Source organism: Bemisia tabaci, chromosome 4 (genome assembly GCF_918797505.1).
Source record: "Bemisia tabaci chromosome 4, PGI_BMITA_v3".
Lineage (NCBI taxonomy): Eukaryota > Metazoa > Arthropoda > Insecta > Hemiptera > Aleyrodidae > Bemisia > Bemisia tabaci.
In genome coordinates, this window is record NC_092796.1 from 20,325,624 (window position 1) to 20,342,637 (window position 17,014).

Below are 17,014 nucleotides of genomic sequence, written 5' to 3' on the forward strand. Positions count from 1 at the left end.
TAGAGCACGGATAGAGAGAGAAGAATAATTGACTGGTTTAAGATATCTTCTTCTCAGTATTTATAGGGAAATTAACGAATCTTGAATGTTACTATAATAATAAAATCACTTTTGATTCGAGTCATTTACCTTAGTGAAACGTTCGAGTTCGTGTCGAACTTCATCGAACTTGAAACTGAAGTGTTTGAACTGTTGGAGGTTGCTCTCTTACTCTAAGTTTACTCTGTGGTTGAGCCGGCCAACGTTGTTGTTCTGTTGTTGCACTTTGGAACTTTGACTAATAATTTTTCAAAGGAAAGTTAGTTGTTATTACAATCATGGCGGATAGCGATGAAGAACCAACTACTCAAGACGAAACCGTTGTTACAAAATACAGAACTGTCGGCACAGTTGTGAATAGTAAGTCACTCAATAGTCTGTCTTGCCTCTATTAACTTCGGCCTCCATAATTCCGCCAAGTCGACCATCTTTCACATGAACCTTCTGTTACATCTCGGTTTTGCCGCCGAAGGCATGGCCATGTGGCCTCCTTACTAGAAAATCTTGAAATATTCGACATTCTTCAGCTGGCCTATTATTTTTTTTTCATGGAGCTCCATCTAGCAACAGTCACTTACCTTAATGAAATTTTGAACCCTTTTGTGTACTGCCCCAGGTAATTTTCTGGCCATCCCAACATGGGTCAGCACATGCTGCTCAATGGTCTAAGTAGCAATCTCTCCTAATTATTAAAGTCTCGTAGTGACTCAGATTGCCTGTATCAAATCTAAATGACCTATACAGATGGCTATTTTAGTCCAAAGTGTATCTGTTACTGCGCGAAGCTAATTTCATCTCTCGTTTTACTTTCCCATTACAGAAGTACTTGAAGCTGTTGTCAAAAAATGTGAAGTTGGAGCGTCTGTAAGAGCTGTCTGTGAGTTTGGAGATCAGAAGATCAAGGAAGAGTTAGCGCCATGTATGAAACGGGATAAGCAGATTAAAAAAGGTTAGTAGCAGATGTCGATCACACCATTCAGATTGCCTTATTTTCCGAAGGAAATCCTTTCAAGGATCCAGAGATATGCTTTTCAGGTCAACTACTGCTCAGTAGTTTGTTATGAAGCTTTTGCTAACAGAGCTGCTATGCAAAGCCCAAAATACCACTGAATTCCGATGGGCACCAAGTCATTGTTTACATTCTCTGTTAACTGCTCTCAAAGCGGCTCAATCTAGTGACTTTGTTGGATCCAAACTTTCTCATTGGGTAAGGTTTCCATTTGCCTGTGCCAAACAGCTTGGTTATGTTGGTTACCCTTCACTGTTTTTACAGCGAATCATTCATTTAGTCGAGCTGAACCCTCTTACATTACACTGAATGTTTTATTTGCATACTCATTTCTAGTCGCCAAGTAATCGGCTGAGGAACCTTAAGAGGCGCTGCTAAAAGCAACCTGGTTAACTTTTTAGAGTTCAAAGAACCTCTTGAGAGGCTTGGAATACAAGGCGCAGAAGTGCCGTTTTAGAAACTTGAGACCAGAGATTAGAGCGCAGCTGCTTGCCATATAGCTTGTTATGCTTGTATTTTAACAGTTAAGATACATGTAAATGATTAGACCTCACTAAAAGCACATTAGATAAAAACTGGATGGAAAGGCGAAGAGGAAACAAATCAGGACCATTTTGTGTAGTTTTGTGTTGAAAAAGGAAGGATGGAAATAAAAATGAAATCGTGTGCTCAGAAGCATGTCTCTGATCAAAATTGATTTTGCATATTTTTTGGTAGTTGAAAGTAAGGTCTATCGGAATAGCTAGCGATTTTGTGTGGAAGTCATTTGGCGCAGGGAAAACAGTGTACGAGATAGGTGCTTATTTTGTTCAGAGGGGGCGGGGCGCGAGATAAGTGCGACCTAATGTCACTTTAAGGCCAATTGCTGGCCTCAATTTGGCTCCACTGAGCTGAGAATTTTAGAAGATGTTCATGAAGGTGTGAGACGTACACTTGTAAATTTTGAAGGTATTCGGACCACTCTATAGGTCTGAGTTAAATGCAGAGCTTTAAACTCTTTTTTTTGCTTTCTTCGAAAGAATAAAAACTGCACTTATGCGCCTTGTCTTCCAAGCCCCTCACTTACAGTCTGTGCAAACCAATTAGACAGAGTAAAAATTTAGGCATTTTCGGGCGAGCCAAGAATTGCACCGTCGGATCCTGGCGAGGAGCCGCTGGGTCAGCGCTGAGCTCACCGGGGTATTTTTCCCAGTGTCCACGCCAGGCCTTTACCTGGCAGCCGGACCCTTGTCATCAAGGCCCTCTGGCTACTGGTGGACAAAAAATTTAACACCATTTTTTTTATCATCTGTGAATTTTTCCTTCATTTCAACGGATTCGGATTCAGCTTGCAATCCTGATGAAAAATATGTACAGTTGTATAATGGTAAGTTATTGTATTACAGAACTTTTTTGGAGTTTTTGGAAAGCGCCGAAGGAATTCGCGAGTCCTGTAATACAATAATTTATCCTTATATTGACCCATAATTATGAATATTTTTCATCAGGATTGCAAGATGAATTCGAATCCATAGAAATGAAGGAAAAATTCACAGATTATAAAAAAAATTGTGTGCAATTTTTGGTCCACCAGTAGCCAGAGGGCCTTAATGACAAGAGTCCGACCGCCAGGTAAAGGCCCACCGTGGACACTGGGAACAATACCCCGGTGAGCTCAGTGCTGACCCAGCGGCTCCTCGCCAGGATCCGACGTTGCAATTCTCGGCTCGCCCGAAAATGCCCGAATTTTTACTCTGTCTAATTGGTTTGCACAGACTATAGTACTTCTATGTCCATATATTCTGCCCTGCAATATTAGAGACTCAATAGTTTTACCCTTTGATAAGTTTGAAGATCTGCTCCTCTTTTCCATCATTTTTTTCTTCTTTTTCCCTCAGGTGTTGCTTTTCCAACCTGTATATCTGTGAACAACTGTATTTGTCATTTCTCTCCACTCGCAAGCGAACCGGATTATGTTTTAAAAGATGAAGATGTTGTGAAAGTGTAAGTTTTTTCTTTTTGATCACGAAACAATATTATTAGGATCACGCTCATGCAATACGGTTGAGTCAGGACTCTTCTAACTAATGGGATGGGGGCAATCTGGATGATCCAAAAGTTCGGATAATGGATAGAATACCAACACCAAATAATAATCAATGAATTCAGGCTCATACCTCAGTTACAACGGTCAAGGTAGGCAGCAATTACTTAAATAAGGCAACTATACCGGGAAAGTATTCTATTAGTACTCAAATAAGGCTAAAGTAGGCTGTAAATACTAGAAATTGACCTTCGAAGTATCAAATGTTTCACTCAAGTTAGTTTGTCAGTTCTGAGATTCGCCTGCGCCTACTTATCAAATCAGTTCTGATCACAGTTTATTCTGATAATGAGGAGTTTGCCGTTCTTGCAGTTTTGAGCGCACTGCCCTTGGCCTTTGCAAATAGGGGGAGATGTGTCCATCTGTCCTCTCTAACTTTCCCGAAATCCCAAGAGTTGTTTCAGTTCTGTACCCCCCCCCCCTTCCCTTATTGAAAACATTCATTGCAAGTTTACTAGTTCAAATCCCTTTCTTGATAATAGTCACTACTTAGTTGAACATTTACAAGCCAATAATTGGCTTCCTTTTTTTGAATATCCTTACTCAGTTTATGCTTCTTATTGTCAACAGAGATTTGGGAGCTCATTTAGATGGTTTTATCGCAGTTGTAGCCCATACCATAGTTGTTGGAGCTAGCAATGAGAAAAAGATCACTGGTAAAAAAGCAAAAGCCATCCTTGCTGCTCACTATGCATCAGAGGTGGCTCTCAGGCTTTTACGGCCCGACAATGAGGTAAGGATTTTCATGCTTGCATGGCTCATAAGTTATTATGAATTGAGTGTGTGCAATGATCTCTAACCAAAACAAGTGTACACAAGATTTTTGTAAGGATCAAGGATCATGATTTGCAGTAAATTTTGATTGCTGAATCTGAAAAATCTCAATTGATTTTCAATCATGCAAAGATTTTCTGAAAAATCAAAATTTTCCCAGAAAACCTGGAATTGCATTTCTCCTCCTAGAAAAAATGCAATTTTTCGGAAGACTCATATATATATATATGAGTCGCTTTTACAGCGCTCTTTGGCGCTTTACGGCGCTCAATCGCCACAAAGCTCGGTCTTCCCACAGGTCATCAGGGAGTTGACAATCTCAATCGGAAGACTCATACTCGGTAAAAACTGATGGATGTCATTTTCATGTTCAATAGCCAAAAACATGTACAAACACTTTTTCAGGATGCGTAAGAACTTTTCCCACTGTTCCTGGTAAGTTAACAAGTTTCCTCCGTCAGGCGACCAACTCCACCCATTCAACCAACATAAATCTTACTCTCTTGTTTTGCATCAAAGAAGGAGCATGAAGATTTTCTTTCTAATGCGTGATGGAGCCATCATCAAGTACTATTGGGTGCTGAGACCGAAAATTACCTCAGTTTTGTTTCATCACCAACCTTTTTTTTGGAAGATTCAATTTTACCAGAAATTGGTTGGTGTTTGAAAAACTCTACCGTTATTTACAGCTCCAGCAGTCAAAAGTTGGAGGAAGTGTACTTGCGCCCCAATAAACAATCAGCCAAAAAGAATTTACCCTCCTTAGACGCAAAACACCAATAAACCGTTACAATCTACAGTGGCTAAGTTGGCTTATCTGGTTGGTTGACAGTGGAGACTTTCCCAACAGGAATAGCTCATAGGCATGCTGGAAATAGAAAATCCTGAAAAATGATTTTTCAGAAATTCCAAGTTACTTGATGAGACAAAACGAATAGTATTTTCAGATTCAGCACATCAAATTCTGAAAGAGTTATCTTCTCTAATCTACGCCACACTTTGGCTGTAGCCCTGAGTAATATCCTTGAGTCTGCCCTATGTGCAAAGAAATAATGTCAATAAGTGCAGGTGTGTATTCCACCTGTTTCCCAATTTCAATTCGTGAGTTAAAGTGTTTTAATTTGACACCGCCTTACTTGGTTTCACAATACTTTGCATGATCAAGTATATAACATGCTTTGAATTCAATGTAAAATTAGCAATCAGTTGATTTATTTGCCACCTTATTTTTCATTAAGACAATCACTGATTTCAAAATTTGTCAAAGCAAGGCACTAACTATCCTGTGAGCCTTTGGTTTTTCTGTATTTTGGTATGTCATCTGAAGCGTTCGCTAAAGGAAAATCATTCAGTAAAAAAAAATTCTACTCTTATGGCTCATGGCTTCGTGAGTTAAGTTGTGTTTTGTCTTATTAATCATTGAATATAGTGACAATACATGCCACCATAAAAATAACTTACAAAATGTAATTTTGTACCAACTCTCCTGCAAAAAACAAAGCCAATGTGGATTAAAACTAAATGGCTAGGCTCATCTCCGCACCAACCAGTTGAAAGTAAAAGAGTGATTTAATGAAAAGTAGCCATATTTCATTGTGTGATTCGTCTAATAATATATTTACATTTTTTTATCCGAAAATGTATTTTTATTCTTTGTATTTTAGACGTATAAAATCACTGACGCAATACAAAAAGTTAGTTCAATTTACGGATGCAAACCCATTGAAGGAATGCTTAGTCATCAGTTGAAGCAGAACCGTATCGATGGTGAGAAAACAATCATCCAAAATCCAAATCATATGCAGAAGAAAGACCATGAGAAATTCACGTTTGAACCATATGAAGTCTATGCCATGGATGTGTTAATCAGTTCCGGAGAGGGTGTGGTAAGTTCTCCTCTTAAAATAATGGTGCCGTAATTCTAATTAATAGGACTACTCAGGAAAAAATGATGATTTTCTATTCCCTTCTTCAAAATTTTCACACTTAAATTACCCAAGTAAAGGTCTCCCATTCTCTTTTCCATGAGACATGCTTAGCTGAGGAAAGATCAAGTTAACCGCCATATGGCATGGGTCTGTATCTTGTCAGAAGTTCAGGATATCTTTTGTTCCAGAATGAGTTTCATCTTGATTGAGGATATAAAATCCAATAGGTTTTGAATAGTTCTAACCCAAAATCACCCAGTTCAAATTTTCAATTGATGCTTTCTGGGAGGCCTTTTTTTTTGTAAGTTGGAATTTAATCAATTCTTGATTGATGTTCCTTAAATTTTTGACCAAAAACTATATGCAAAAGTGCTGTGTTTTTTATTTATTGTATACATAGGTAGTTTTTTCACAATGACATTTTCCCCAATGTGGGTAATCTGTTGATAACCATCATTTTACCATAATGATACGTAATAACTAACAGCTAAACTTCAATTTACCAGATTGCACTTCAATGAATCAATCTTCCTGTCCCTTCCAGGGCATTAAGCTACTTTGTATTAACGAATTCCGCTTTTCAGTGGACTGATTTGTCAGTCCCGTGAAATCCGATAAAGCGAGGTCTTACTGTATTATACTTTCATTAAAGTAGTATTGTTTCCTCCAATCAGCTCAATTCTAGTTAAAAACATCATGGTATCTTCAAGTCACATATTTGCATAGACAAAGAGTATCCCCAACTTACTTAATCAAACATAAGAAAGAATAAAAAATTGAATAAAAATAATAAGTTGTGATGAAAATATCTCCTTCCGAAGGAGGTGGTATCACACCCTCTATCATTCTGCCTTCAAATTAAGTGTTCTGTTCAGATCTTCCAAGTTCCATTTTGCAGATTTTCACCTGTGAACTTCAGCATAATCAGGTTGTTGTATAGAGCATTAATTGTTCTGGGGTATAAAACATTTCTAGCCTCCCATCTCAAAAGGACCTTTCCTCACCGTTACTTTCAATAATTTTTGCTGTAGAGATTGTATCTTATGTGAAATTTCGATCAGGAAACATACATCATTATACTTAAATTCTCACCTTGTTTAGTGGTCCATATCCTAATCTCTGAAAGAAGAACTTTGTGGAGTTTAACCCATCCAAATAGTATACTGTGATATTCTAATTGTTTGCTTTAGATTCGAGTGCTTCTTGTAGTTAATAACGGTTAATTTTTCAGGGAAGAGAACAAGATACAAGAGTATCAATCTACAAGCGGACAGAAGAAACGTACATGTTGAAATTGCAAACGTCCAAAAAATTTTTATCAGAGGTGACCAACAAATACGCCAATATGCCGTTCAACCTTCGCTACTTTGAAGATGAGAAAAGAGCGAAAATGGGAGTAAATGAATGCGTGAATCATAAATTAGTTGAGCCTTTCCAAGTCCTCTATGAAAAGCCAAGTAAGTTTTATGCACCCATAGCGAATTTTCTCTGTATCCTCCAATGTCAAAATTTCCTTAATTCAAATGGCTGGCACAATATCGAAATGGTTGTCTCTGGTCTTGCTGCTGAGCACCAAAAAAGCTGGATTCACCACATTTTTTTCCAAGTCCCTGGCATTTCCCCACAAGGACGATATTAAATTCTCGCACATTACTGGATTTTGATTGAGGGGATTTTTTGCAGTCCAGGCAGTATTTCACCTCCGATGAAAACTATGTGTCAAAAGTTTACCCGACTTAAGCCAATTAAATGCTTCGCAGCACTGCTGTTGGTTGGTTAGAATCTCGATCATCTGAATGCCTACTGATGCCAGCCCTTTGCTCTGAATTGCGAGCTATTACAAAATGTCTACCCTTACTGGACGAACTGGAAAGTATCAGGAAATTTGATGTCATCAGAAAATTGATTATTTGTAAGGACATACCTAGTGCGCCAAGCATTTTTCAACCACATGCACTTTAGCACATGCAAGATGGAAACATTCAATTTAATTCATCGAATATGTTGGCTCTTAAAATCAAATGAGTAACAATTTATTCACGAAAAAATAAGCAATTTTGTTTAAAATTTTAGGAGAAAATTAGGATAATCCAAAACAAAATTCTAGTCGACACCCTATAATATCAGTGATCTTTAAGTGACTCAAGAAAAGGGAGAACTTTGACAATATTTTTCCAGTTGAAATAAGAGGGCATGGAGGGAGCAAAGTGAACTTTTCTGAAGTTCTCTCTTTTTGTGTGATGAAGAAAAAATAATTGATAAATCTTGGATTTTAGGCGGATGCATATTAGTTGAGAACATAGACTTATGAGCTGGACATTTAAGGTACAATCTTAATATTTTATATTGGGAACTTGGAATTCAACATTTTGTGTTTTACTCAGAGCCTAATGTTATTGTTTGTTTCTATTTCTCAGGTGAGTTCGTGGCTCAGTTTAAGTTCACTGCCCTTGTTATGCCAAATCGCACGATAAAAATCACCGGGTTGCCTTTTGAGGAAAGTATTTATGAATGTGAAACTGTAATTGAAGATCCTGAAATTAAGGTAAATGACTTATTTGAAGTATCTTTGTAAGTGATGAAGTATCTTGGCAGTCATTGCTGAATCCTTTTCATAAAGGAGACTCTTCTCTCTCCTTGTTCCCCTGAAGTTTCTTTTTATCAGTTTACACCGCTATTTGTGCCAATGATGAAACATTCTGAATGAATTTATCATGATTTCATTTGGGACTTAATTCTGAGCACATGTGAAGCATCTGAGCACAGTTAGTTAATCCAAAAATTGTCATTTTTTAAGCAGGCACAGATAAACTCTGATACGTCATACTGGGGTCATTCTCACAGCCGGCTTTCGTAGTTAGTACATTTTGATACCTCTATTCATGCCAATGATGAAGCATTCTGAATGAATTTACAATGATTTCATTTGGGACTTAATTCTGAGCACATATGAAGCATTTGAGCACCCAAAAATCGTCATTTTTAAAGTGGGTATAGATAACAAACTCTGATACATCACTTTGGGGTCATTCTTACAGTTGGCTTCTGTATTTTGTACATTATTGATACCTCTATTCATGCCAATGATGAAAAATTCTGAATGAATTTATCATGATTTCATTTGGGACTTAATTCTGAGCACATATCACTCCCTCCTAAGCAGAGATAATTAATCCAAAAATTGTCATATTCTAAGTGGGCATAAATTAAAAACTCCGTAACATGAGAGTCATTCATACAGTAAGCTCCCCTATTTTATATCCTCCAAGCAGACGGAAATTAATTAAATCTATGAAAAGGTCCGTTTCGGGCATACTGTCAGCTTCTAAATTGTAATTTTTTGAAAATTGGTAGGATGATTTGTGAGAAAACTTATTTTTACGGACAAGGAGAGGGCCTGAAGTGTCCCCATAGTAATCAGCCCATTTGTTTTTCTGAGATAGTCCATGGGCAATAATTTATTAGCTTCACTAAAGTCTTTTTGCCAACAGCCACCCAGACCCCTACATAAAATTTGGACAAAATGTATGCTAGTAGTTACCGCACCCTATCTACTATGTTTGAGTCCCTGTGCGGATGCAAGACTGAATCTTGGTTAAATGATATATTTTCTATGACCTCCTTCCTCACCAATCCGTCTTTCCATTGGTGTCTTTCTCTTCATTTTAAATTGAGACTAAAAAACCTTTTGTCTTGATCTCGTAGCACATTTCTTGCTCATCTTTGTTTTCCTTCCTAACATATGTGTTACAAGGAAGCAAGTGAATGCTAATGAGCAAAAAATTTTCAACTATTTTTCTATTTGAAGAATTTAGAGCCTATTTCATGCAGAAAACTGAGCAGTTGAGCAGAAAGCTGACATTCTGCAGTCCTCCAATTTCATTTTGTATTATGTAGGTAATTTTAAACTTGTCATTTGTAATGATGATGAAACATACTTATGAATTAGCCATGATTACTTTTTTGGGACTTAATTCTGAGATTACATGACAAGTTTCAGGCACTTTCATTTCCATGCTGTGTGTTCTTTCATGACGCAGAAGGCGTTTTTTGTGCTAAGCTTATATTATGAAGAGAATTAAGTGATTTTTTTCTCCTTTGCCCCCCTCCCCCTTTTTATAATTTACTCGGAAGTAGAACAACTTGGTGCTCTGATTTGTTTTTTGTATCAGTTAATGATGAAACTCTCTCAATGAACTTATTGTGATTTCATTTGGGACTTAATTCTGAATGTCTGTTTCAAGGAGAGACAAATATTTTCTTTCAGTCTCTCATCTCATGAATACTTAAGAACTGATCTCTCATATTATATCTGATTATCAGAAGCAATAACAACTGTTGTTGAACCAATGCCTCACCAGAGCAAGCATAGGAAGGGAAAATCCTATCATGTCCAAGTATTCTTTGTTGCTAAAATAGTTTGTACGCAAGTTAACTTTGAGTTTATCAAAGTATTTTGATGGAAGTTTGTTCAAACGGATGTATGAAATGTCAAATTTTTTGTTTGAGATTCCAGAAATTAGTTTTTTATTCCCCGTCTGTTTTAAAATTTAAGCCTTTTCTATGAACTTAGCATCATAATTGGCACCAGTGCAAATGATGAAATATTCCAAATGAATCTATTATGATTTCATAAGGGTTGGGTTCTGAGTACAACTCTCAACAAGCCGAACATTTTTCTTTATTTTGCTGAACCCTCTTTTGAATATTCTGCATGCACCATTGCGTACAATTTTGTGTGGCAAGTCTTACGTCTGGAGCTGTTATTGTAACTCACTATACCATCCATGTTGAAGCTCACTGAAGGCATTTGAAATTCATTTATGGATCTTTTCTTTTAATCATTTTTTGAAGTGCATGTTATGTACTTCCATGTAAACAATTGCTTGGATTATTTTGAAGCATTATGATGAAACAAATTCTATGAATCCGTTGTGATTTCAATTCGGGACTTAATTCTGACTGCATTAGTTGTCAAGCAAGTTATTTTGAAAAATGAAAAAAAAGTTGAGTGTGCCTCACAATTTTTGTTGCATTTTGTCAATTATCTTCAGCTCTCAATGCATCATCCATCAGAAAAGCTGTATATTTATTGTGGTCTTTGTTTTCAGAAGAGCCTTTTATTTCTTTTCTTCTTTAAATTAACTTAAAAGTTTTAACCTCCTTAAACAGCTTTGTCAATATATATTTGCCGTAACATTGATGATGTTAAAAATATGTTGTAGGCCCTCCTAGAAACGGAAGTGGACACAAAGAAGAAAAAGAAAAAACCAGGTCAAGCCAAGGCAATGGAAGTGGATGGTGAGAATAAAGCATCTGGAGAGACTAAAATGGAAGTTGACGCTAGCGCTTGAGCGCCCAAGATTGATAATCTCGAACTGGTATTCGCTGGAACAGTTCACCACTCACTTCTTGTTACACCCCTGTCATCTCCGTTGTTTTCCCCCCGTACTATTATTTTTTATTTTTTATACAGCTAGTTTCATACGAAGTTTTTAATTTCCATCTCATTTAGTTACTTTTGCATTCTTTTTATGTAAAAAACTAAATCACCTGTTCAATAAACCTATTTATCAATCTGTGTAAGTGGCAAGTCTTCTATTTTTTCAAAGCGAACCTAGAACTTGGCCTTCCCTCTCTTTCAGAAAATGACCCTTTGCAAGCCACCCTACCTGTGGTCTCCTCAGTTAAGGGTCAAAGAGTTCTCAGCACTCTTTTTCATCTTATAAATTTTACAATCAACAATTTTTGGGTCTCCTCAGTTAAGGGTCAAAGAGTTCTCAGCACTCTTTTTCATCTTATTAATTTTACAATCAACAATTTTTGGGGTAGCTTCCTTCTAGATAATGACATTGAACTACTAAGAAGAGACATTTAAGCAGAAGTAACGCCATTTACCCCAAAATTAACACTGTTCTCATGAAAAATGTTAGTGAAGAGTGACAGATTGGAGTTTTGCTTTAAAAAGGAATCTTTTGTGACCTCACGATACACATATTCTTACAAAGAGAAATGAAGAGAATGAAACAAGGTTATTTTAAATATTTTTTTATTTATTTTATTTTATTTGTTTTTCTTATTTTTACAAATAGCACAGATCTTTGTTTAGACTTCTAATATAAGTTAGAGAATCACAAAAAGGAGTATTGCATAAGTTTTAAGTACAAATTTGTCGAAATCTTTTCATGCATAAGAGTAAAAATCATTGATACCTAAGTTAGCTCAATGGAGATCAAATATGTACCTACAATATAAAAATGTTTTTCTGGCTCATGGAAGGTAAAATCCTCATCTCAAGTTTTTTTTTTTTTTTCAATTTTTTAAATAAAACTACAGACCATGTGTTAGCATATACAAAGCAGATAGCCAACAATGAATGAGCTGTGAGTTGCGGCTTTCTAAATGTAGGAAAATTTAAATGCCTTATAGGAACAGAAAATCTTAACTGACCAATTATACCTCAGCTTATTTTTAAGAAATTAACAGATGAAATACATATGGGATTTCCTCCAATCACATCTGACAGGATACTTCCAGGAAAAGTTCTATAAATTGTGGCCACATCAGCTTACAGGTTTCATTTTTAAAATTTTTTAAAGAAAACGCTTTGATATCCAGCACATATTGCACCTGCTTACAGTTGAGCAAATAATGATACATCTACTTACTGTTAGCCAAGATTTTGTTACAATAATATATCTTCATGTACCCAGATGCATTTTTGGGTGAATAAAAGCATGTACTACCTACTGAACTACAACTTGGGTTACGCAATTAGTACTTATTCAATTATTAAGGAAATTAAACAATTTAAAAAGTTAAAAATAAACTTTGAAGCTAGGCTGGAATTTTTTTCAATACTGTTGTTGAGAATTCATGTTGGAGTCAGTAATTACAGTAGATTCAATTTCTTTTGAATTAGACAAAAATAATAAGTGTAGAGCTGATGATAAGGAATTACAATTTAGTCTGCAGAAAAAACACCTGAAGATCATTCTGCCTTGGTTAAAACAATCAAAACTCCAACAAACTCAATTATATATACAGTTTATAAAACATGTCACATTTACAACAAAATATCTTACACCCTTATCACTGATTAGATCAGTTTTTGCGGGAGTGTTACATGAGTTAAGCCACTATGCGCAGATGCCTGAGCGCTAGCAAGCACTGAACGACAGTTTGGAAAATAGTGAAAGTAGACAGATATTGCAAATACAGTGACATCTGTGACCTGTGTGTATAATGACCAAACCTCTTAAGACGGAGGAAGGTTTTTTAAGTACCTACTTATGTTTTTCGAACAAGTCCACAGAAAATGGATACAGACAAAAATGTTATTAGGAGGTCGTTTTTTGCAATGAGCCAGGCCTGTAATAACCAAACACTGAACTGACAATGCTAAAATAAAATCATTTCCAAGAGAAAGGGCAATAAAAAATTCATTTTCAAACACAAGCTCATCACCAAACTGAGAGATGGTGACGTTTCATTTAAGTTTCTTGCATAGCAATGAGTAATTAAAAAATAATAATGGTTAAAATTATGGCAGAGAAGTTTCCAATTTCATTTTTAAAAAAAATATACCTTCAAATAGGACAGAGATAAATAATTTCCTTTACTTTTGGCACAAGGCTGATCACTTTTCCTGACAAAAATAAAAGTCTCTTAACTTGTATGATGTAAAATTTCTTTTTAAAAAAAACATTAAAATTTCTTTTAAATGATGATACAAACTTTCCAAGCTATATCTTAAATTGTTCGTGCCTGCAGAGGCTTGCGTACTTGAAAAAAAGGAGATTGATTTAAAATCTATCCTACGATTCTCCGGAGAGCAAGGCAAAGTTGGCAGCTACTACTCACTTACATTAAAATTATACAGACCTAAGAATCATAAGAGCCAAAATTTTTGGGCTGAAAAAATTAAGTACAAAAATATAAGTCTACAAAATCTTGATAAAATTAGTTTTGAAGGCATGTCTGTAATAGCTAAAATTCTGGATTACAAAATATGTAAAATTTTCATCCCTGAAATGATACGTAGATAGGTATGTAAGTACATTAACTTTGATAAAAACCTGGTTGCCTAAAAACCTAGGTTTTGAAACAAAAACCTACTGGAGCTAAGCTGTTAGATAAGTTGGAATGCATTTTGCAATTTGGAACTATAAATTCTGGCTCTTCTGGAAAAGCACTTATGTGTAAAGGGAAACTATGTTGCGGAAATGTGTATAGGGCACATATAGTTCCAAATTGCAAAATGTAGTCCAGTTGATAATTGAATACTCTTGACTGTTATGCGCAGCCATCAATGGATACTGACTTGCATAACATAGGTTTTTAGACTGTGTCGATAAAACATACAAGTTTTTGATTATAGATTCATCATAATGAGTTAATTTTTTTTAAAAAAATGAGAAATAGAAGGAAGCTCAGGAATAACTCCTTCCTTTTCTATTGGGCAGTCTAATTTTCTTAGCATCTACACACAAAAAGGGGCAAAAATTTGAAATTTGTTTATAATCATTTCAGTTACTTACCAGGATTTACCACAAAACTCACTTCCAGACTTAGAGACTAAAACTAAGATATAAAGTTAGAAAATTTTCTCAAAAATGAGATAATCACAGCAAGGCTAAGTCTATAGTACAAAACACAAATGATCAACATAAATTTTAGGACATTTTATACAACGTCTAATCGGGAGATTCCTTCGCTCAAGCATTTGAAGTACAACAAGTTTGAAAATTCAAGTTCGCTAGTTACAGGAAAATAGTATCCCCCTACTTTTGAATAGATAAAAGCTCATTTCTTCCTTGCCAGAAGTTATTTGCTTGATTAAGAGGAACCATGTTACAGATTTGTTTAAAAAGGAAAAACTTTAATTGACCAATTAGAGTGGCAGTAATTACTTTAGTTCATTTTTTAATATTAATTAGATAATTAGAACTTATGAAAGGTGAGATTCATAATATGGGTACATATTTTACAAAATTCAAATAAAAGAAAAATTAGCTCTTTAAGAGAATTCGAAAAATAAAGAGAGAAGAAAAAAAAATGATGAAATTTCAACTTTTTTTTTTTTTTCTTGGAGGATGACAATAATTCCTCTCTACCCTATGGGAGCGAGAAAGTAAAAATTGAGGAAGAAAATATTTCTGGACCACATCTGCTTGTAAAGCTGATGAGAGTGGGAAGACGGAGCATTCAGAGGAGAGTGTGAAGAGAATTGTCATAGATGCATGCTGGAGTGGAGGAGGCACGCACCCACAGAAAGTTGCTCAAAGCCAAGGTACTAAAATGACTTTTTGTCGCTATTGAGATGAATAATAAAATCTTGCAAACAGTTTCTTATGCAGAGAGCTTGATAAGACTAGCGTAGCCCCTAAAGAAATGGGGGGGAAAAAAATTCATTTATTCATCTTTCTCATTTACTATTTCTGGGGATATTTTATTCAAACAAGTTGTTCTTCATGAATGCCTGGTGAAAAATAACTTCCTAGATCAGTCCGCAGCTAGACGGATATAAAATTAGGTATCTACAGAACATTTATACAAAACATTTTACAAAATCTTGAATGTACAGCTATTAATATTGCTAGAGGATTAACAATTATACTAAAATTTATGTACAGAGCTTTATGTATAAATAAGATAAATAATTTACAACAATTTGGTCCATTCCAAAAACTTCCCAAGGGGGAGAAAATATTTAAAGAAAGTGAGACTGTTAGCTTTACGAAATAAAATTGCCTAAAATACAAAAATATATTACCTAATGGCAAGTAAATTTTCTAAAATCTTACTACCGTCAAACATATTTTGAGATTAATTTAAAAACTTGGTAAATTGCGAGACACACATTAAAAATACATGACTTCAAAATAACAGCAAAGGAAGTTTACTTTATGTGTTTCATGGATTTCAAAAAGGATTTTTTGAGATAAAATTCTGAAAAGAGAATTTCAGGTCGAGGTCATGACTCAATAAGTATGCTCCAGGAAAAACTGAATTTATAATGACAAAAGTTACCCCGGAAGCCCAGAAAATGGTCTTTCATTTAGCTCTGAAATCGTGGCAGGTTAAACGTTCTTGTAACCTTGAGTTCACAACACCTTAAAAGAAAGAAACCTAGGCTAGGTGCGAAATTGTGAGGATATCCGCTTATGAAAAAGAAATTCACGTCCTTTGAGACCTTGAAGTAGCTATAGTTATGTGTGGAAGCCTGTTTTAAAAGAGCAAATGAAGATCAATCTCCTATTAGTTACCTACACATTCCGGTGTAAGAATAATACAGTTTAGGGAAGACTAATAGTATTTTCACAAAAAAAATTTTTAAAAATGAGACAAAACCCTTAACTTCTCCCCCTGGTTACATAAACTCTTTTCCAAAAAAAAAATGTTTTTTTAAAAAAAAAAGAAAAACGGAAAAAAAAGGAATAAATTTTTAAAAAAAATTAAAAACAATTTAAAATGGAGCCCGGGCTTTTACGTTAAGCACTTGTAACCGTCAATCCAGCGCACAACCACTAATCAAACATAAAAAATAAAAATTTGAAAAACCGCACTAAACAAAAACAGTTAGCATATCTAAATTGTTGTTACTACTAGACGTCCTTTGTAACGGGGTGACTGATGCCACATTTATCTGTTTTAGCGACTCTTTCTGTGGAAACGAAAGCTCGCTTTTCATGTTTTTCACCATATCTGCATTTTGTTTTTTAACAAGTAAAACTTGGCTGGAGCTGGTGCCACCTTTGAGGTCACTTTCGCAGATCATTTCTAACATCTCAGCGCTAGCAGCTGCTGATAGTGGTCGGATGACGCTGATTTTTGGACTCAGCTCTCCTAGGCTTCCGCCTAGACTGCAGCTCATCTCGTCCTTAACTGGATTGGTGTAGCGCCTCAGGTTCTCCTCGTTTTGGAGATTGTTCGACTTCTCATCATCATGGTTCCTCGAGCAGTTGTCCAGGCTACGGGAAGAGAAGCGATCAGCACCCTTTGCAATGGAATGCTGCAGGTAGATTGTGATGAGCATGACTATGGCACTGGCAATCATGATGACAATACAAATGCTACCCAACCAGAAACTTGTTCCTGAAAACAAATTAAAACAAAAATTACAGATTAAAAGTTTGGTAAGGTACTGTACTTCAAGTTTGCTCATTTATCCTAGGAACG

The 17,014-nt window shown here is 35.7% G+C and overlaps 2 protein-coding genes across 2 annotated transcripts in view; one reads left to right on the forward strand and one right to left on the reverse strand.

Moving 5' to 3' along the window:
• The first annotated feature begins 214 nt into the window (after positions 1-214).
• Positions 215-11,419, forward strand: LOC109035408 (proliferation-associated protein 2G4). Its single transcript, XM_019049023.2, has 8 exons — positions 215-399; positions 860-988; positions 2,926-3,031; positions 3,702-3,864; positions 5,570-5,791; positions 7,065-7,290; positions 8,251-8,378; positions 11,059-11,419. The coding sequence occupies exons 1-8, from the start codon at positions 318-320 to the stop codon at positions 11,185-11,187; spliced, it is 1,185 nt and encodes a 394-aa protein (XP_018904568.1). The 5' UTR covers positions 215-317; the 3' UTR covers positions 11,188-11,419.
• The window catches only part of Ser (protein serrate), a 243,687-nt gene continuing 237,812 nt past the window's right edge, over positions 11,140-17,014 (reverse strand). The window contains exon 19 of the mRNA XM_019049018.2: positions 11,140-16,930. Within this exon, the coding sequence (XP_018904563.2) occupies positions 16,401-16,930 (530 nt within the window). The 3' untranslated portion in view covers positions 11,140-16,400. The remainder of the gene's footprint in view (positions 16,931-17,014) is intronic.